Source organism: Hemibagrus wyckioides, linkage group LG21 (genome assembly GCF_019097595.1).
Source record: "Hemibagrus wyckioides isolate EC202008001 linkage group LG21, SWU_Hwy_1.0, whole genome shotgun sequence".
Classification (NCBI taxonomy): Eukaryota; Metazoa; Chordata; class Actinopteri; order Siluriformes; family Bagridae; genus Hemibagrus; species Hemibagrus wyckioides.
This window is the reverse complement of record NC_080730.1, coordinates 42867-65000: the sequence shown is the minus strand read 5'-3', so window position 1 is coordinate 65000 and position 22134 is coordinate 42867. Positions and strand designations below refer to the sequence as shown.

The 22134-nt window shown below is 44.3% G+C and overlaps 1 protein-coding gene across 4 annotated transcripts in view; it reads right to left on the bottom strand.

Annotated features, from left to right (window-relative positions):
• itga7 (integrin, alpha 7) overlaps positions 1-18966 on the bottom strand; it is a 46057-nt gene extending 27091 nt beyond the window's left edge. For 3 of the 4 annotated variants that reach the window (XM_058374001.1, XM_058374003.1, XM_058374002.1), the window contains exons 1-5: positions 18646-18966; positions 1181-1308; positions 929-1008; positions 458-713; positions 1-50 (exon numbers count right to left, since the gene is read on the bottom strand). The exon at positions 1-50 is cut by the window's left edge and continues 82 nt beyond it. In XM_058374001.1, coding sequence (XP_058229984.1) covers positions 1-50; positions 458-713; positions 929-1008; positions 1181-1308; positions 18646-18815 — 684 coding nt within the window. In that variant the 5' untranslated portion in view covers positions 18816-18966. The remainder of the gene's footprint in view (positions 51-457; positions 714-928; positions 1009-1180; positions 1309-18645) is intronic. The other variant, XM_058374004.1, reaches the window with a different exon arrangement.
• Positions 18967-22134: the final 3168 nt, after the last annotated feature.

The following is a 22134-nucleotide window of genomic DNA, read 5'->3' as shown; positions in this document are numbered from 1 at the left end:
GTAACCCAAATCCAGCACTGTCTGGTTCAGCAGCTGAACACGCATCTCACCTGAAACATTAACCAAGGTAAGAATACACACACAGACACACACACACATATATTCACAAAACACACACACACATATTCACAGAAACACACACACACACACACACACACACAGCACTGTGTAGGTGTGTAAACACTGAGTGTACTCCACAGTGTCTGAGGCTGAGAGAGTTCTTTATGAAGATCTTCCTGTTGTGTGAGAATGAAAACAGGAAGGTGATGGAATCACTACATTACATTATTATTTTATTTTAATTCTGAAATCCAAGAGTCTAAATCCAACTCTAATTGTGAATCAGACATTTGTATTGCGAGTAGTGTGACTATAATTCAGCTGAACTGCAGGAACAGGTGTGTGTTGGTTAGGTGTGATGATACTTTAGCTTGTGTACATGTTCCACTCTACCTACCTTTCCAGTTGTAGGTTCCCGGAGCTCCAAACAGGATGTAGTTATTATCGGGAGTGAAGCTTGCTGCTAATCCCTGCTGACAGAAACCAAACTGCTCGTGACCTTGAGGACGACCTTCACAGAACTTCCATTCTCCTCCATCCAGGTCGTCTCTCTCGCTCAGGTCCTCGCTCAGCACATAGCATCGGCCGATGGGATCGCGAGTTTCAGATGCCTGATGAACGCGCTGGCGGAGTTCGTAAAGGTGAGCGCACGTCTGCAGAGTCAGAACAAAGTAAACTCTGAGCTCCACTGAGGCTCTTCATCAGGGTTCATCATGTTCATATTTTTACCAAAACTCCAGCTGTGTCTGAAGATAGCAAATAATTAGCTACATTAATGAGTACAGATTGAATAATAATAAAACCAATAAAATATTCTGATTGTTTATATAGATGATAAATGTGATAGATTTTTAGATTAAATATTTACCACAACTTTTCCTCCGATGCCTTGGCTCTTCACAGTCACTCCGAGCCACTGATTATCTTTACTCTCTCTGTCCAAGCTCACTGCCACACAAACACCAGGCTTTATTAAACACCAGGCTTTATTTCTCACAGTGACACTGCTGTATGTACTTTTGTGTGTACAAATGTACCTTTATGTGTGATTTTGTGTGTATACGTATTGTATTATTTGTGGTTTGTATATAAATGTGTGGTGTTGTGGTGTTTATCTGACCGTCTCCATCGATGTCCACTCGCTCACAGTCAAACTCCTCAGCTGTGATTGGACAGCGATACAGTGCACCTGTGTGAGTGTGACGCTGGTGACCAAGACCTCGAGCTCGCGGCGCCCCCACTAGGATCCTACAAAAACAACACAAACACACACACACAGACATTTGGTCTTTATGTGTTTCACAGCTATTTATATATTTAGTTTAGAGTCACCGCTTGCGCCCTTATTTGGCCAGTCAGACTGAGGAGTGCTATTTTAAAAACACACACAGCTCAGGTCTGAGTCCCACTTTCAGCTGTGACACACAATAAACACTAGAGAATAAACAGAGGAATAAACACTAGAGAATAAACACTAGAGAATAAACAGAAGAATAAACACTAGAGAATCTTTCTTTTTTTCTTTCTTTTTTAACGCCATGCCACCTTCTATGGCTATATTCATGGCGAGAGACAACACTAGAGAATAAAAAGAGGAATAAACACTAGAGAATAAACACTAGAGAATAAACAGTGGAATAAACACAGCAGAATAAAACAGTGGAATATACACAACAGAATAAACAGATCTAGAACACTTGAAATAAAATAAATAATAACACAGGTGGTGAATAACTCAGCTCAGGTTAGTTCACTGTGATCACTGGAATTAAACAGAAGTTGAAGTGTCGTGTTATCCTTTATTCTAACACTCACACTGCCTGTAGAACTGAAATTGTGCAGAATCTCAACAGAACTTCAGAAGAACCTTTGTGTGAGATGGATCCACACTACACTAAAACTGCACAGTATTAGTTAGGGTTAGTATTCTGGGGATATGGCTAGTATTCCGGGGGTAGGGTTAGTATTATGGGGATAGGGTTAGTATTATGGGGATAGGGTTAGTATTCCGGGGACAGGGCTAGTATTCCGGGGACAGGGCTAGTATTCCGGGGACAGGGCTAGTATTCCGGGGATATGGCTAGTATTCCGGGGGTAGGGTTAGTATTATGGGGATAGGGTTAGTATTATGGGGATAGGGTTAGTATTCCGGGGATAGGGTTAGTATTCCGGGGATAGGGTTAGTATTCCGGGGATATGGCTAGTATTCCGGGGACAGGGCTAGTATTATGAGGATAGGGTTTGTATTATGGGGATAGGGTTAGTATTCTGGGGATAGGGCTAGTATTCCGGGGACAGGGTTAGTATTCCGGGGACAGGGCTAGTATTCCGGGGACAGGGCTAGTATTCCGGGGACAGGGCTAGTATTCCGGGGACAGGGCTAGTATTCCGGGGACAGGGTTAGTATTCCGGGGACAGGGCTAGTATTCCGGGGACAGGGCTAGTATTATGAGGATAGGGTTTGTATTATGGGGACAGGGTTAGTATTCCGGGGATAGGGCTAGTATTCCGGGGACAGGGCTAGTATTCCGGGGACAGGGCTAGTATTCCGGGGACAGGGCTAGTATTCCGGGGATAGGGCTAGTATTCCGGGGATAGGGTTAGTATACCGGGGATATGGCTAGTATTCCGGGGATAGGGTTAGTATTCCGGGGATATGGCTAGTATTCCGGGGATATGGCTAGTATTCCGGGGATAGGGTTAGTATTATGAGGATAGGGTTAGTATTCTGGGGATAGGGTTAGTATTCTGGGGATAGGGCTAGTATTCCGGGGACAGGGTTAGTATTCCGGGGACAGGGCTAGTATTATGAGGATAGGGTTTGTATTATGGGGACAGGGTTAGTATTCCGGGGATAGGGCTAGTATTCCGGGGACAGGGCTAGTATTCCGGGGATATGGCTAGTATTCCGGGGACAGGGCTAGTATTATGAGGATAGGGTTTGTATTATGGGGACAGGGTTAGTATTCCGGGGATAGGGCTAGTATTCCGGGGACAGGGCTAGTATTCCGGGGACAGGGCTAGTATTCCGGGGACAGGGTTAGTATTCCGGGGGCAGGGCTAGTATTCCGGGGACAGGGCTAGTATTCCGGGGATAGGGCTAGTATTCCGGGGATAGGGTTAGTATTATGAGGATAGGGTTAGTATTCTGGGGATAGGGTTAGTATTCTGGGGATAGGGCTAGTATTCCGGGGACAGGGTTAGTATTCCGGGGACAGGGCTAGTATTCCGGGGACAGGGCTAGTATTATGAGGATAGGGTTTGTATTATGGGGACAGGGTTAGTATTCCGGGGATAGGGCTAGTATTCCGGGGACAGGGCTAGTATTCCGGGGACAGGGCTAGTATTCCGGGGACAGGGTTAGTATTCCGGGGACAGGGCTAGTATTCCGGGGACAGGGCTAGTATTCCGGGGATAGGGCTAGTATTCCGGGGATAGGGTTAGTATTCCGGGGATATGGCTAGTATTCCGGGGATAGGGTTAGTATTCCGGGGATATGGCTAGTATTCCGGGGATAGGGTTAGTATTATGAGGATAGGGTTAGTATTCTGGGGATAGGGCTAGTATTCCGGGGACAGGGCTAGTATTCCGGGGATAGGGTTAGTATTCTGGGGATATGGCTAGTATTCCGGGGATAGGGTTAGTATTATGAGGATAGGGTTTGTATTATGGGGATAGGGTTAGTATTATGAGGATAGGGTTTGTATTATGGGGATAGGGCTAGTATTCCGGGGACAGGGCTAGTATTCCGGGGACAGGGCTAGTATTCCGGGGATAGGGCTAGTATTCCGGGGATAGGGTTAGTATTATGGGGACAGGGTTAGTATTCTGGGGATAGGGCTAGTATTCCGGGGACAGGGCTAGTATTCCGGGGACAGGGTTAGTATTATGAGGATAGGGTTTGTATTATGGGGATAGGGTTAGTATTCTGGGGATAGGGTTAGTATTATGAGGATAGGGTTTGTATTATGGGGATAGGGTTAGTATTATGAGGATAGGGTTTGTATTATGGGGATAGGGTTAGTATTATGAGGATAGGGTTTGTATTATGGGGATAGGGTTAGTATTCTGGGGATAGGGCTAGTATTCCGGGGACAGGGCTAGTATTCCAGGGACAGGGTTAGTATTCCGGGGATAGGGCTAGTATTCCGGGGACAGGGCTAGTATTCCGGGGATAGGGTTAGTATTATGGGGACAGGGTTAGTATTCTGGGGATAGGGTTAGTATTCTGGGGATAGGGTTAGTATTATGGGGACAGGGTTAGTATTCTGGGGATAGGGTTAGTATTCCAGGAATAGGGCTAGTATTCCGGGGACAGGGCTAGTATTCCGGGGACAGGGTTAGTATTCCGGGGATAGGGCTAGTATTCCGGGGACAGGGCTAGTATTCCGGGGATAGGGCTAGTATTCCGGGGATAGGGTTAGTATTCTGGGGATATGGCTAGTATTCCGGGGATAGGGCTAGTATTCCGGGGATAGGGTTAGTATTCTGGGGATATGGCTAGTATTCTGGGGATATGGCTAGTATTCCGGGGACAGGGCTAGTATTCTGGGGATAGGGCTAGTATTCCGGGGACAGGGTTAGTATTATGAGGATAGGGTTTGTATTATGGGGATAGGGTTAGTATTCTGGGGATAGGGCTAGTATTCCGGGGACAGGGCTAGTATTCTGGGGATAGGGCTAGTATTCCGGGGACAGGGTTAGTATTATGAGGATAGGGTTTGTATTATGGGGATAGGGTTAGTATTCTGGGGATAGGGTTAGTATTCCTGGAATAGGGTTAGTATTATGGGGATATGGCTAGTATTCCGGGGACAGGGTTAGTATTATGAGGATAGGGTTAGTATTATGGGGATAGGGTTAGTATTATGGGGATAGAGTTAGTATTATGGGGATAGGGTTAGTATTATGGGGATAGGGTTAGTATTCTGGGGATAGGGTTAGTATTATGGGGATAGGGTTAGTATTCTGGGGATAGGGCTAGTATTCTGCAGAATAAAGATGAGAGGATGTTCACTGCAGCAGTCTGTGCAGTACACACACACACACACACACATACACACCAGCGTATTCTCTGATCAGCATTTCCAGCAGCTCTTAGTCTAATGAATTGTGGGTAATAAATAGACTGTGATGTCACTTGGCTTCAGCCTTCAGCTGATCCTCTAATAACGACCTCCGACACTCAGGAAATTAAAATGTTTCTGTTAAGGCTTCTGCACAAAACATGATTTATTGCTGTGTTACTTTCATAAGAATCACATTAAAGCTGATCGTGCTCTGCTCTGTGTTTTATCTTCTGCTTTTCTCTCAACACAACAAATCATCTTTTTAAACAAATTCCTTGTGTAAATACACTGAATCATTTCTTTTGGTCAGGTGTATTTACACACACACACACATACACACACTCAGCATCCACCCATTCACACACACACACACACACTACTGATGAATATGAACTGTGTTATGTTTCTCTGTCTGTGTTTATTTCATCGTCAGTGACTTTTTCAGGCTTTTGTTGTGTAGAGTGTACAAAAATGAACGAGAAACAATGAGTACAAAAACATCATCCAGACCAGGAGCGAGACTGTGGAAGGAAAAGAAGCAAAAACACATCAACTGCTGTATATGAGGAGCTCATCAGGGTGAAATAGACACAGGTGAGAGCAATGGAACAAGGAAACATGCAGGGGCTGATGGGTAATGTAGTTCACACACAGATTCAACAGCAACATTACAGAATTGTGTATGTTGTATCACCATGAGTCAGAGCATATCTTGGACATACAGGCATATTTCATTTGATACCGCTTATCCGATCTATCCTCAGGTCACGGGGAGCCTGTGCCTATCTCAGGCATCATTGGGCATCAAAGCAGGACACACCCTGGACGGAGTGCCAACCCATCGCAGGGCACACACACTCATTCACTCACACAATCACACACTTGCAGAAACCCACCAAGCACTTGGAGAACATGCAAACTCCACACACACAGTGAGCAGGAATGAGACTCGTACCCAGGACGCTGGAGGTGTGAGGCAAACATGATAACCACTAAGCCACTGTGTACAGGCATATTATAAAAGACTGAAACTCATTTTCTGTGCATCCTAAGACAGATTTTTAATTTGAACAAATGAGTCAGGGAATGAATCTGAACTAATCATTTAACTACAGGACACACCCATTTAACTACAGGACACACCCATTTACACAATGTATGTATTTGTAATTAGATTCACTTCCATTCATTTTTAGTTGTGTAGCATTTTAACATATGGATTAAACGTGTCTGTGCGTCTAACAGTGTAGTACACATTACATCTGAGTTACACCAGAGACATTTTTAACATTTCTAAATACTGCAGAAAATTTTGACCATATATGGAAAGCTGGAGACAAACAGGTGCAGTGAGGAAGGTGTGTATAAGAACAGGAATCTATGACCATATAAGGAATGAGGCATGCAAACAGGAACAGATGGAGATGCATCATATCCGTATCACACAGCTAATTAGACATTAGTACTCTACGATGGTTTTGGATGAAGCCACAGAAAGTGTCCAGTTGGTAACCATGAAGCTTCACTGTGGCTACCTAGATATTGTGGGTTTGTCTCAAATCAGACTCATACAGTAGGCACCCTACAAAGGGCAGAAATTGAGTTTCATTTAATCTGTGAGACTTATATTACGTTTTTACTGCTAAATTCCATGACCAAAAAAAACAACAGCTGAGAAGACAACAGTCAGAGAGAGAGGGAGGGAGGGAGGGAGTTGTGGGGGGGGGGGTTGCAGAGAGAGAGAAAGAGGAAGGGAGGGAGGGAGAGAGAGACAGAGAGAATCCAGGGTGTGTGAGGACAGAATGAAGAGGTGAAGGACAGAAACAGTTGCATTAAATCTATAGATTTAAACTTATTAAATATTAAACTTTAGCACTGAAACCAAACTCAGGTTTAATTACAGTTTTTACTCAGGAATACAAACTGTAAATAAACTGAGTTACAGGATGAACTTCACTACAACCTCATCAGATTAAATAATTAAAGAACTCTTCACTAACACTCACTCACACACACACACACACACACACAGGAAGTGTTTCACTTCTTTAAGTAGTTAGAAAGAGCAGAATATTGTTAAAAATGCTTCTGTTTAAACATGTGGAACAGTTCAACTCACACACACCCTGTTTATTTCGGTCATTATGTGCATCAGTGTGAGGCCCCGCCCCCCAGGGGAGAGAACTGTGGGGACAGGACTGGAGCAGGGGGCAGGGCAGGAGCATGAAGGGCCTGAGATATAAAGTGAATACTCTAGCATCTCATCTTAGCTCAGAACACCAGAGGGAGCCCTCCCCTGAGTTTTGAATGCACTTCCGGGTTGCCGCCCGAATATATAAGCAGGTGTCCTACACTATGTTCTACGTGAAGTATTGTCCCCAGTTGACCTTACCAAGCCTTTGCTTCATGCACTATTGTTATTTGGATTTTTTCTGCTGATCGCTGTTGTGGCTTTGTGTGCTAACTTCTTCACTCATCAGCCCAATGTTTACTGGGAGGATGCTGTTAAATGTGCATTCATGCTTCCCCTCCTCACTGGGAGGGCCTTGGACTGGGCGTCTGTGGTGTGGGACGCTGACCCAAGTTTTATTCGCGTATTTCACGGGACTGATTTGTGAGGTTTTTGAGTATCCAGCAGGAGAAGATGTTTCTGTGCAATTATGGAGCTTCGCCAAGGCACTGAGCCCGCTGTGGATTATGTTATTAAATTCCACTCTTGCCGCACAGTCTGGTTGGAATGACATAGCTCTATCAGCCGTGTTCCGTGAGTGTCTCAACCCTGGGCTCCAAGCTGAAATGGTGTGTCCTGAGACTGTCCAAATACATCTCCAAGGCCATCAGATTAGATAACCTCCACAGCCAACATCATGCTAGAGCACGCACACCCCTATCAGCTCCTTGCCACACCGAGGCTTTGAGTCTCAGAGAGGAGCATCCTGAACCCAAGCAACTCAGGCATTTCTGTTTATCTGAGAGGGAGTTTCAGCGCCGTGCCCAGATGCAGCTGTGTTTCTATTGCGGTCAAACCGGCCATCAGATCAACTGCTGGCCAGAGATCTCAGGTGGGAAATTCACTCTGTTCTAGTTTTTTGCTTCCAGTAATGTTATGTTCTTCTCACAAAATTTTCTCTGTCTCAGCATTAATAGATTCTGGTGCAGCAGTGAACCTCATTGACAGCAAGTTAGTGGAAAAGTTACAGCTCTTCACTATCCTACGTACACCTCCTCTATGAATCACATCCATCGACAGTCAACCCATTGGTGGTAGATACGTCACACACCAAACAGAACTGCTGGAATTACGAGTGGGACTATTTCATCAGGAAAAGCTGGCCTTCTACATTACCCTCTTCCCATGTCTCACCGTGTCCGTTGAAAGTCCGGCGAGTACAGTTCCAGCGACCTATCCTCATGAGTATGACAACCTAAGGGAGGTGTTTAGTAAAGAGAGGGCCACTAGCCTCCCAGCCCACCACCCATGGGACTGTGCTATCGATTTAATCCCCTATGCTATGCCTCCTAAGAGTCATGTGTACCTGCTCTCACTGCCAGAGATGAAGGCCATAGAGGAGTACATAGAGGAGGCGCTGGCCACCGGTTACATCAGGCCCTCAACTTCCCCTGCTGCTGCAGGATTTTTCTTTGTGGGAAAAAAGGATGGCGGGGTTCGTCCTTGTATTGATTACAGGGGATTAAACGCCATCACTGTTCATTATCCTTATCCATTACCCTTAGTACCAGCAGCTCTAGAACAGCTACGAGGGGCTAGGATTTTTACTAAGTTAGATTTATGTAGTGCGTATAATGTAATCTGTATAAGGGAGGGGGACAAGTGGACGAGTTTCATACAGCTCTAGAACAGCTATGAGGGGCTAGAATGATCCAAGATGTTCCAAGATGGCGGCATGGCAGCAGCACGCAGCAGCCACTCTGGAACCAAAATGGTGCTTTCTTTTTGTTTTAGCCTGAATTTCAAGGTGCATGGACACCAAAGACAGTGGTGTTCATGTATACAACTGCCAGATGATATTACATCTCAGAAATCATGCAGTTACTAGCCTGCATGATGAAGTATAAACTTTGCAACCTCAGCTTGCTGTGAAGACCAGGCCTTCAGTCCTTGGCGTCGCCTGATGCCGGTGGCCGGGAGAGAGGACGTCGCAAGCAGTGTTCGAGGAAGCAGAAAACGGGCGAGTGTCTGTGCTAGGATAACAACAAACCCTAGCCGGCCGGCACTCCCCTCCATCATCTTGTCCAACGTCTGCTCACTGGACAATAAATTGGACTACATCCGACTGCAGCAAACTACACGGCGTGAGTACAGAGACTGCTGCGTCTTTGTTTTCACAGAGACGTGGCTGAGTGACAGAGTTCCGGATGCCGCCATTCAGCTAGCCGGGCTAACCGTGTTTCGTGCCGACAGGAATGCAGCTCTTTGCGGTAAGCCTCGTGGTGGTGGCATGTGTGTTTACATGCAAATCTCAAAACAGTGCTCCCTAAATTCCATCAGTATGTGGACTTTGCTACGAGAGGGATGAACACGCTGGATCTTGTTTACACAAACATTCCCGGCGCATATCGTGCAGAGCCCCGCCCCCACCTCGGTTACTCAGACCACATCTCTGTTATGTTGATTCCAGCATACAGACCACTCATCAGCTCTAAACCGGTTCTGAAACAGGTTAAAACCTGGCCAGCAGGAGCCATCTCTGCTCTTCAGGACTGTTTTGAGTGCACTGACTGGGACATGTTTAGGGAGGCTGCAACCAACAGCGACTCTATTGACTAGGAGGAATACACGGCATCAGTGACCGGCTACATCGGGAAATGCACCGATGATGTGACCGTCTCCAAGACCATCACCAAACGATCCAGAAGCCGTGGATGACTGCAAAAGTGTGTGCTCTCCTGAGGTCCACCTTCAGAGCAGGGGAAAAGGCGGCCTTAAAAACAGCGAGGGCCAAACTGTCCCGAGCCATCAGAGAGGTGAAGCGCACACGCTCAGAGAATCCATGGCCACTTCCAGGACAGCGGAGACTCCCAGCACATGTGGCAGGGCATCCAGGCGATCATGAACTACAGAACAACCTTACCTGCTTGTAACAGTGACGCCTCCCTCTCAGACACGCTGAACGACTTCTACGCTCGGGTTGAGGCACAGAACCCAGAACACCACCCACAATCCGATGGCCAAGCAGAATGCTTGAATCAGAAGATTGGAAGGTTTCTCAGGTCTTATTGTAGTACAGAATCCACCTCCACTGTTCCCCTTGACGGGGGAGCCATCGGAGGTCCCAGCTGTCAATGAGTGGTCTCGTAAGAGTCAGGAGGTCTGGGAACAGGCTCACGTGTGCCTCCAGAGGGCGGTAAGATGACAACATATCAAAGCAAACAGGCATCGACAACAACACCTTACATATCAGGTGGGACAAAGTATTTGGGTTTCTACCCGCAATCTGAAACTGAAACTACCCTGTAGAAAACTTTGGCCTAGATTCATTGGCCCCTTCAAAATCATTCAGCAAATGAATCCAGTCTCTTTCTGTCTTCAACTTCCTGCCACGTATCGCATCTGCCCCACTTTCCATGTCTCACTCCTCAAGCCTGCACATGAACCACATCCAGACAATTGTGCCTCCAGAGATCCTCACCCTCCTCTAGACATTGATGGGGCTCCTGCTTACCAAGTTCGTTCACTCATTGATTCCCGGCGCCTCAGAAACTGACTCCAGTATCTGGTGGATTGGGAGGGTTATGGCCCGGAGGAACGGTCATGGGTTGATGCGGCCAACATTCTTGATCCCTCTCTGATGGAGGAGTTCCACCTCACACCCCGGTAAGCCCGCTCCTCGCCCAGGGGGGCGCCCTCAGAGAAGAACATCTGGAGGTGTTCATGGGGGGGCCCTCTCCCGAGTTTTGAATGCACTTCCGGGTTGCCACCCGGATATATTAGCAGATCACACACTATGTCCGATCCAAAGTATTGTCCCCAGTTGACCTTACCAAGCCTTTGCTTCATGCACTATTGTTATTTGGATTTTTTGACCTTTGCCTGCTTCTCTATTTTGCTGGTTTTTGGATTACTGCTTCTGGTTTTGTCTGCCCTGATTATTGCTTCCCAGTTTTGACTTTTGCCTGGCTTTTGACTCTGTCTTTGTCTTTTGATTTAATAAATCTGCTAATGGAGCCTAACGCTTCCGCCTCTGGCTTTTTTAACGCCACAAATACGGTGAAGGAAAAACTGGAAAATAAAGACTTTTATCTTATTAAGAGAGGGCTTGACTGAAAAAGTATGTGAACACACACACACACACACACACACACGTTTATTAACATTACATTCACAGAGTAAATATTTCTACATAATTTTATTTAAATAAAATATTTTTTTGAAATATGTTTTCTTTACATTAACACATTTAACACATGATGTAAACAAACAAACAAACAAACAAACAAACAAATAATAATTTATTTCAGATGTATGAATATTTATAAAGGTCCGAGGCCATTAGAGACTCTGCTTTTCACTACATTCATTCCTTTTCCTTTGTTTTATTCTCATGTAAATGTGTGTGTGTTTGTGTGTGTGTGTGTGTGTGTGTGTGTGTATGTGTGTGTGTCAGATGGAATTCCACTCTTTCCAAACTCACACACAAACTGTGTGTGTGTGTTAGAGGTAAAGTGTGTAAGATGAGGAGTGACTCACAATGAGCTGAGCATTGATGTCGTGTTGAGTTCTCTCTGTTCTCTGTGTGTTTTATTCACATACAGCCTGCAGCAGGCAGTGACGGAATCTGTCTCACTCTCTATAAACCTGACGGAATCTGTCTCACTCTCTATAAACCTGATGGAATCTGTCTCACTCTCTATAAACCTGACGGAATCTGTCTCACTCTCTATAAACCTGATGGAATCTGTCTCACTCTCTATAAACCTGACGGAATCTGTCTCACTCTCTATAAACCTGACGGAATCTGTCTCACTCTCTATAAACCTGACGGAATCTGTCTCACTCTCTATAAACCTGACGGAATCTGTCTCACTCTCTATAAACCTGATGGAATCTGTCTCACTCTCTATAAACCTGACGGAATCTGTCTCACTCTCTATAAACCTGACGGAATCTGTCTCACTCTCTATAAACCTGACGGAATCTGTCTCACTCTCTATAAACCTGACGGAATCTGTCTCACTCTCTATAAACCTGACGGAATCTGTCTCACTCTCTATAAACCTGACGGAATCTGTCTCACTCTCTATAAACCTGACGGAATCTGTCTCACTCTCTATAAACCTGACGGAATCTGTCTCACTCTCTATAAACCTGACGGAATCTGTCTCACTCTCTATAAACCTGACGGAATCTGTCTCACTCTCTATAAACCTGACGGAATCTGTCTCACTCTCTATAAACCTGATGGAATCTGTCTCACTCTCTATAAACCTGACGGAATCTGTCTCACTCTCTATAAACCTGATGGAATCTGTCGCACTCTCTATAAACCTGACGGAATCTGTCTCACTCTCTATAAACCTGACGGAATCTGTCTCACTCTCTATAAACCTGACGGAATCTGTCTCACTCTCTATAAACCTGACGGAATCTGTTTCTCTCCATGTGTAGTGTCCGTGTAGTGACCCTGTGTAGCGTCCATTTGTAGTGACCCTGTGTAGTGTCCGTGTGTAGCATCCATGTGTAGCGTCCATGTGTAGTGACCCTGTGTAGTGACCATGTGTAGTGTCCTGTAGTGCAGTGACCATGTGTAGTGTCCTGTAGTGTAGTGTCCGTGTAGTGTCCATGTGTAGTGACCCTGTGTAGCGTCCATTTGTAGTGACCCTGTGTAGTGTCCATGTGTAGCAGCCATGTGTAGCGTCCATGTGTAGTGTCCTGTAGTGTAGTGACCCTGTGTAGTGACCATGTGTAGTGTCCATGTGTAGTGACCATGTGTATTGTCCATGTGTAGTGTCCATGTGTAGTGATCATGTGTAGTGTCCATGTGTAGTGTCTGTGTGTAGTGTCTGTGTGTAGTGACCATGTGTAGTGTCTGTGTGTAGTGACCATGTGTAGTGTCCATGTGTAGTGACCAAGTGTAGTGTCCGTGTGTAGTGTCTGTGTGTAGTGATCATGTGTAGTGACCATGTGTAGTGTCCGTGTGTAGTGTCTGTGTGTAGTGATCATGTGTAGTGTCCATGTGTAGCGTCCATGTGTAGTGTCCATGTGTAGCGTCCATGTGTAGTGACCCTGTGTAGTGACCATGTGTAGTGTCCTGTAGTGTAGTGACCCTGTGTAGTGACCATGTGTAGTGTCCATGTGTAGTGACCATGTGTATTGTCCATGTGTAGTGTCCATGTGTAGTGATCATGTGTAGTGTCCATGTGTAGTGTCCATGTGTAGTGTCTGTGTGTAGTGTCTGTGTGTAGTGACCCTGTGTAGTGTCTGTGTAGTGACCCTGTGTAGCGTCCATTTGTAGTGACCCTGTGTAGTGTCCGTGTGTAGCATCCATGTGTAGCGTCCATGTGTAGTGACCCTGTGTAGTGACCATGTGTAGTGTCCTGTAGTGTAGTGACCCGGTGTAGTGACCCTGTGTAGCGTCCATGTGTAGTGACCCTGTGTAGTGACCATGTGTAGTGTCCTGTAGTGTAGTGACCCTGTGTAGTGACCATGTGTAGTGTCCATGTGTAGTGACCATGTGTATTGTCCATGTGTAGTGTCCATGTGTAGTGTCTGTGTGTAGTGTCTGTGTATAGTGACCCTGTGTAGTGACCATGTGTAGTGTCCATGTGTAGTGTCTGTGTGTAGTGTCTGTGTGTAGTGACCCTGTGTAGCATCCATGTGTAGTGACCCTGTGTAGTGACCCTGTGTAGGGTCCATGTGTAGTGACCCTGTGTAGTGTCCGTGTAGTGTCCATGTGTAGTGACCCTGTGTAGTGTCCGTGTAGTGTCCATGTGTAGTGACCCTGTGTAGCGTCCATTTGTAGTGACCCTGTGTAGTGTCTGTGTAGTGTCCATGTGTAGTGACCCTGTGTAGCGTCCATTTGTAGTGACCCTGTGTAGTGTCCATGTGTAGCATCCATGTGTAGTGACCCTGTGTAGTGACCATGTGTAGTGTCCTGTAGTGTAGTGACCATGTGTAGCGACCATGTGTAGTGACCCTGTGTAGCGACCATGTGTAGTGACCCTGTGTAGTGACCATGTGTAGTGTCCTGTAGTGTAGTGACCCTGTGTAGCGACCTTGTGTAGTGACCCTGTGTAGCGACCATGTGTAGTGACCCTGTGTAGCGACCATGTGTAGTGACCCTGTGTAGCGACCATGTGTAGTGACCCTGTGTAGTGTCCATGTGTAGCATCCATGTGTAGCGTCCATGTGTAGTGACCCTGTGTAGTGACCATGTGTAGTGTCCTGTAGTGTAGTGACCCGGTGTAGTGACCATGTGTAGTGTCCATGTGTAGTGACCATGTGTATTGTCCATGTGTGGTGTCCATGTGTAGTGATCATGTGTAGTGTCCATGTGTAGTGTCCGTGTGTAGTGTCTGTGTGTAGTGACCCTGTGTAGCATCCATGTGAAGTGACCCTGTGTAGTGTCCGTGTAGTGTCCATGTGTAGTGACCCTGTGTAGCATCCATTTGTAGTGACCATGTGTAGTGTCCATGTGTAGCATCCATGTGTAGCGTCCATGTGTAGTGACCCTGTGTAGTGACCATGTGTAGTGTCCTGTAGTGTAGTGACCCTGTGTAGCGACCATGTGTAGTGACCCTGTGTAGTGACCATGTGTAGTGTCCATGTGTAGTGACCCTGTGTAGTGACCATGTGTAGTGTCCTGTAGTGTAGTGACCCTGTGTAGCGACCATGTGTAGTGACCCTGTGTAGTGTCTATGTGTAGCATCCATGTGTAGCGTCCATGTGTAGTGACCCTGTGTAGTGACCATGTGTAGTGTCCTGTAGTGTAGTGACCCGGTGTAGTGACCATGTGTAGTGTCCATGTGTAGTGACCATGTGTATTGTCCATGTGTGGTGTCCATGTGTAGTGATCATGTGTAGTGTCCATGTGTAGTGTCCGTGTGTAGTGTCTGTGTGTAGTGACCCTGTGTAGCATCCATGTGTAGTGACCCTGTGTAGTGTCCGTGTAGTGTCCATGTGTAGTGACCCTGTGTAGTGTCCATGTGTAGCATCCATGTGTAGTGTCCATGTGTAGTGACCCTGTGTAGTGTCCATGTGTAGCATCCATGTGTAGTGACCATGTGTAGTGTCCTGTAGTGTAGTGACCCTGTGTAGCGACCATGTGTAGTGACCCGGTGTAGTGACCATGTGTAGTGTCCATGTGTAGTGACCCGGTGTAGTGACCATGTGTAGTGTCCTGTAGTGTAGTGACCCTGTGTAGCGACCATGTGTAGTGACCCTGTGTAGTGTCCATGTGTAGCATCCATGTGTAGCGTCCATGTGTAGTGACCCTGTGTAGTGACCATGTGTAGTGTCCTGTAGTGTAGTGACCCGGTGTAGTGACCATGTGTAGTGTCCATGTGTAGTGACCATGTGTATTGTCCATGTGTAGTGTCCATGTTTAGTGTCCATGTGTAGTGTCCGTGTGTAGTGTCTGTGTGTAGTGACCCTGTGTAGTGTCCATGTGTAGTGTCCATGTGTAGTGACCCTCTGTAGCGTCCATGTGTGGTGTCCATGTGTAGTGATCATGTGTAGTGTTCATGTGTAGTGTCCGTGTGTAGTGTCTGTGTGTAGTGACCCTGTGTAGCATCCATGTGTAGTGACCCTGTGTAGTGTCCATGTGTAGTGACCCTGTGTAGTGTCCGTGTAGTGTCCATGTGTAGTGACCCTGTGTAGCGTCCATTTGTAGTGACCCTGTGTAGTGTCCATGTGTAGCATCCATGTGTAGTGTCCTGTAGTGTAGTGACCCTGTGTAGCGTCCATGTGTAGTGACCATGTGTAGTGACCATGTGTAGTGTCCTGTAGTGTAGTGACCCTGTGTAGCGACCATGTGTAGTGACCATGTGTAGTGACCCTGTGTAGTGTCCATGTGTAGCGTCCATGTGTAGTGACCCTGTGTAGTGACCATGTGTAGTGTCCTGTAGTGTAGTGTCCGTGTAGTGACCCTGTGTAGTGACCATGTGTAGTGTCCTGTAGTGTAGTGACCCTGTGTAGCGACCATGTGTAGTGACCCTGTGTAGTGACCCTGTGTAGTGTCCATGTGTAGCGTCCATGTGTAGTGACCCTGTGTAGTGACCATGTGTAGTGTCCTGTAGTGTAGTGTCCGTGTAGTGACCCTGTGTAGTGTCCATGTGTAGTGACCCTGTGTAGCGTCCATTTGTAGTGACCCTGTGTAGCGTCCATGTGTAGTGACCCTGTGTAGTGACCATGTGTAGTGTCCTGTAGTGACCATGTGTAGTGTCCTGTAGTGTAGTGACCCTGTGTAGCGTCCATGTGTAGTGACCCTGTGTAGTGACCATGTGTAGTGACCCTGTGTAGTGACCATGTGTAGTGACCCTGTGTAGTGACCCTGTGTAGTGTCCATGTGTGGTGTCCATGTGTAGTCACCATGTGTAGTGTCCATGTGTAGTCACCATGTGTAGTGTCCATGTGTAGTGTCTGTGTGTAGTGACCCTGTGTAGCGACCATGTGTAGTGACCCTGTGTAGCGACCATGTGTAGTGTCCATGTGTAGTGACCCTGTGTATTGTCCATGTGTAGTGTCCGTGTGTAATGTCTGTGTAGTGACCCTGTGTAGCATCCATGTGTAGTGACCCTGTGTAGTGACCCTGTGTAGTGTCCATGTGTAGTGACCCTGTGTAGTGACCCTGTGTAGTGTCCATGTGTAGTGACCCTGTGTAGTGTCCGTGTAGTGAGAAGTGAGCAGAGAGCAGTGAGAAGTGAGCAGTGAGGAGTGAGCAGAGAGCAGTGAGAAGTGAGCAGTGAGGAGTGAGCAGTGAGGAGTGTGGAGTGAGGAGTGAGGAGTGTGGAGTGAGCAGTGTGGAGTGAGGAGTGTGGAGTGAGCAGTGTGGAGTGAGCAGTGTGGAGTGAGCAGAGAGCAGTGAGGAGTGTGGAGTGAGCAGTGTGGAGTGAGCAGTGTGGAGTGAGCAGAGAGCAGTGAGGAGTGTGGAGTGAGCAGTGAGGAGTGAGCAGTGTGGAGTGAGCAGAGAGCAGTGAGGAGTGTGGAGTGAGCAGTGTGGAGTGAGCAGTGTGGAGTGAGCAGAGAGCAGTGAGGAGTGTGGAGTGAGCAGTGTGGAGTGAGCAGTGTGGAGTGAGCAGTGTGGAGTGAGCAGAGAGCAGTGAGGAGTGTGGAGTGAGCAGTGAGGAGTGAGCAGTGTGCATATCAGTGGAACATGTTTAAAAATAAACTGCTGTTTCTGTCCTGAAGCGTTGAGATAAGTGTCACTTTTAGATTAGCATTACTCATGCTAACACACACACACACAAACACACACACACACACACACACAGTCCTGAAACCTCTGTTCAATAAAGGATGAGATCACTGATGATGACTAGTGCTTACTGTCACACACACGAACATATTTATGTCCAGAAAAACTAATGCTGATCAGTGATATCACACACACACACACACACACTAATAATGTAATGTAATGGCAATGGCGATTGTAAGTGATTAGCAGTTAGTTAAGTGGCATACTAAGTTGGCTAATGTTAGTGAGGTCAGGGGGCGTTTCCTAATTTGCATAATTATGAATATTCATTTTGGTATTTTAATAAATTATTATTATTTGATTAAAAATTCTGTTTCATTTCTTTTGCAAAGAGCTGAGAGGCGAGTGCAGCTGATTTCAGCTAACAGTGTGTATGATGTCAGGAAACACCACTCTCCACCCCAGCTCATTTTACACACTCCCAGTAACTCACATCACACACACACACACACACAGTGCATAACTGTAATGAAATGTCCCATCCTGTGCTCTCCAATCAATAAAGTCAATACAGAAGAGAAATGCTGAGCACTGAAAAATGAGCCTTGTGTGTGTGTGTTTATCATTTCTACCCTTAGCTTAAATAAAAATCAGCCGTAATGCAGTGGCTTGGCTGAGACGTGTGTTCAGAGCAGGGCTGTGACGATGTATCGTTTCCTACACTGTGATATCAATACCATGATACATTCTCAATCATTTCACATTTATTAACATGGAGATGTGATGATATTTAACACACACACACACACACAGATGAATTATTAGCATCTAGCAGAGAATATCAGATAATAAAGTATTGCAATATCTGATATATCATCATTACTGTGAGACAGGAGACAGAAATAACTTTATATATCAGTCTTTATTATTATTATCATATGATTATATGCATGTGTGTGTGTGTGTGTGTGTGTGTGTATGTGTGTGTGTGTGTGTGTAAAGAGTCACAGTGACTGGACTTGTGTTATAATAAGAAATGTGTGTGTGTGCGTGTGTGTGTGTGTGTGTGTGTAAAAAGCAGTGGCTGGACTTGTGTTATAATAAGAAGTGTGTGTGTGTGTGTGTGTGTGTGTACTCACCAGCTCTGATGATGGGGGGTGGTCTGTGTGTGGAGAGCTAGTGAGAAGCCGAAGAAGCTGCCGTGTTCTCCCTCTTTGCTCAGTGTGTCGGTGGTCTCCAGGTTAAAGCCACACACACATGACCACAACAGCATGAACACACACACTGGGAGTGTAATCTGGAGTGCCATCACTAATACACACACACCAGGACACACACACAAAACGTCCTAAAATCCTCAGTGAGATCCCACTCTCTCAGTCACGTCGTGTCCCTCAGTGTGTCTGTGCCTCCACTCGCTGCTGTCAGTCTGAGCAGAGTGTGAGAGCAGGACGGGACAGGGTGTGTGTGTGTGTTTGTGAGAGGGAGCTCCGCCCATGGGCTGTGATGGACACACACAGAGGACAAGAGCCTTGAATAGCCTGCACACTCCTCCCCCTCCCCTTCTGCCCCCCCCCGCCTCTCTATCTCTCTCTCGCTCTCTCTCACTCTCTCTGTCTCTCTCTCTCTGTCTCTCTCTCTCTCTCTCTCTCTCTCTCTCTGTCTCTCAGTTGAAGCTCCAGTTGATATGCTGCCAGGCAAATACCAGGCGAGGACACTGGGACACTTGGACACCAATGAATAGAGAATAATAAACAGAAAGACAACAGGATGATTTACTCCTTTATATTTCAAAGTGTCTTGTGAGAAAAGAAAGAGGAGAAGAGAGAAAATGCATGTGAGGAAAAAAAGAGGAGCAAAGACAGAATGAGAGAGAAATAAGAAAAAAACCTATCCATTTATTAGTAGTAGTACTGGAATTTTATTATTATCAACAACAACAACAATAATAATAACAATAATAATAATAATAATAATAATAATAATAATAATAATAATCCAATCATGGAGCAAGTTGTGGGGTCCAAGCCCTTTTCACAAAGATCAGCTCTGGTGTCCAGTTCATGCCAAGTTTAACAGAATAATAAAGGTTCCACAGATGAACAAGCTCATGATTTGTGGTGTTAGCTCAGTGCTAATTGATGGTGGCCATGTCTTTGACATAATCCAGTGACCATTAAAAAGTTACCAAATAGGGCAATGACACAGGGCATCACACCAGATTTCAGCTGGATTGGACTCACGCTTCCTGAGAAACTGAGAATCTGAATTTAACCCCGCCCCTACCAATGACCACACCCTAAAATGTCCAGCTCACCTGGTCTTGATTACACCTTCTGTGTCAGTCCAAGTGACCGGTCTGACTTACAGCTGTCTGAGAAAAACCAAGCTCCGCCCCAGTAGGATTGATTGACATGTGGCCGCCATGTTGTTTACAAAATGGATTGCATTTTTGTTCATTATAATGATTAAGGTGGGGTTTTTAATGCTTAGCAAAAAATATACTACATTTCCATGAATAGAAAAAATAAAATCAATTCTTTGTGGCAATGGGTAAAATCATATTATTTAGGAGTAAAAGTAATACATTTGCATATTAAATTATTATGTAAATTATTTGGACTGATGCTAGTGAATTATGCAAAGTCTGCCTTTAAGTGACAATAAGAGAGGAACACAGCAAGAACACCAGAAGAACACAAAAAGAGCAGCAGGGTGGAAAATGTGATTATAAGAGAGAAGAATAAAGAACAAAAAGTGCATTTAAGCAGAAGTGATGTGACTCAGCCCTCAGCTCCATGTTCACTGAGACATCATGAAAAAGCTACACGCACTAGTACTGCCCCCTCATTGTAATAACTCTACCCCTCACCAAAAAAACAACCCCTTATTTTAACCCCACCCTCACCGAACCCCACCCCCATTATAACTCCACCCCTTATTATAACTCCACTCCTCACAAAACTCCACCCCTCATCATAACTCCACCCTTCACAAGAAACCCACCCCTCATCATAACTCCACCCTTCACCAAAACCCCACCCTTCATCATAACGCCACCCATATAAACCAGACCCTAACAATGAGTGTGGCATAAAGTGAAGCAATTTTTTTTTTACAGTAAGTTATAAATACAGTTTTTTTATAGATGTGTATAGATATTTATAGATGTTCATAGATATGTATAGATATTTATAGATGTTTATAGATGTGTGTAGATATATTTATAGATGTTCATAGATATGTATAGATATTTATAGATGTTTATAGATGTGTGTAGATATATTTATAGATGTGTATAGATGTGTATAGATATTTATAGATGTTTATAAATGTGTATAGATGTTTATAGATATATATAGATGTGTATAGATGTGTATAGATATCTATAGATGTTTATAGATGTCTATAGATGTGTATAGATGTGTATAGATGTGTATAGATATTTATAGATGTGTATAGATGTGTATAGATGTGTATAGATGTGTATAGATGTGTATAGATGTTTATAGATATATATAGATGTTTATAGATGTGTATAGATGTTTATAGATGTTTATAGATGTGTTTAGATGTGTATAGATGTGTATAGATGTTTATAGATATCTATAGATGTTTATAGATGTGTATAGATGTTTATAGATATATATAGATGTTTATAGATGTGTATAGATGTTTATAGATGTTTATAGATGTGTATAGATGTGTATAGATGTGTATAGATATATATAGATGTTTATAGATGTGTATAGATGTGTATAGATGTGTATAAATATATATAGATGTTTATAGATGTGTATAGATGTTTATAGATGTCTATAGATGTGTATAGATGTGTATAGATATATATAGATGTTTATAGATGTGTATAGATGTTTATAGATGTCTATAGATGTGTATAGATGTGTATAGATATATATAGATGTTTATAGATGTGTATAGATGTGTATAGATATATATAGATGTTTATAGATGTGTATAGATGTGTATAGATATATATAGATGTTTATAGATGTGTATAGATGTGTATAGATATATATATAGATGTTTATAGATGTGTATAGATGTGTATAGATGTGTATAGATATATATCGATGTTTATAGATGTGTATAGATGTTTATAGACGTCTATAGATGTGTATAGATGTGTATAGATATATATAGATGTGTATAGATGTGTATAGATGTGTATAGATATATATAGATGTGTATAGATGTGTATAGATGTGTATAGATGTGTATAGAAGTTTATAGATGTGTATAGATGTGTATAGATGTGTATAGATATATATATAGATGTTTATAGATGTGTATAGATGTGTATAGATGTGTATAGATGTGTATAGATATATATAGATGTTTATAGATGTGTATAGATGTGTATAGATATATATAGATGTTTATAGATGTGTATAGATGTGTATAGATATATATAGATGTGTATAGATGTGTATAGATGTGTATAGATGTGTATAGATATATATAGATGTTTATAGATGCGTATAGATGTGTATAGATATATATAGATGTTTATAGATGTGTATAGATGTGTATAAATATATATAGATGTTTATAGATGTGTATAGATGTGTATAGATATATATATATATAGATGTTTATAGATGTGT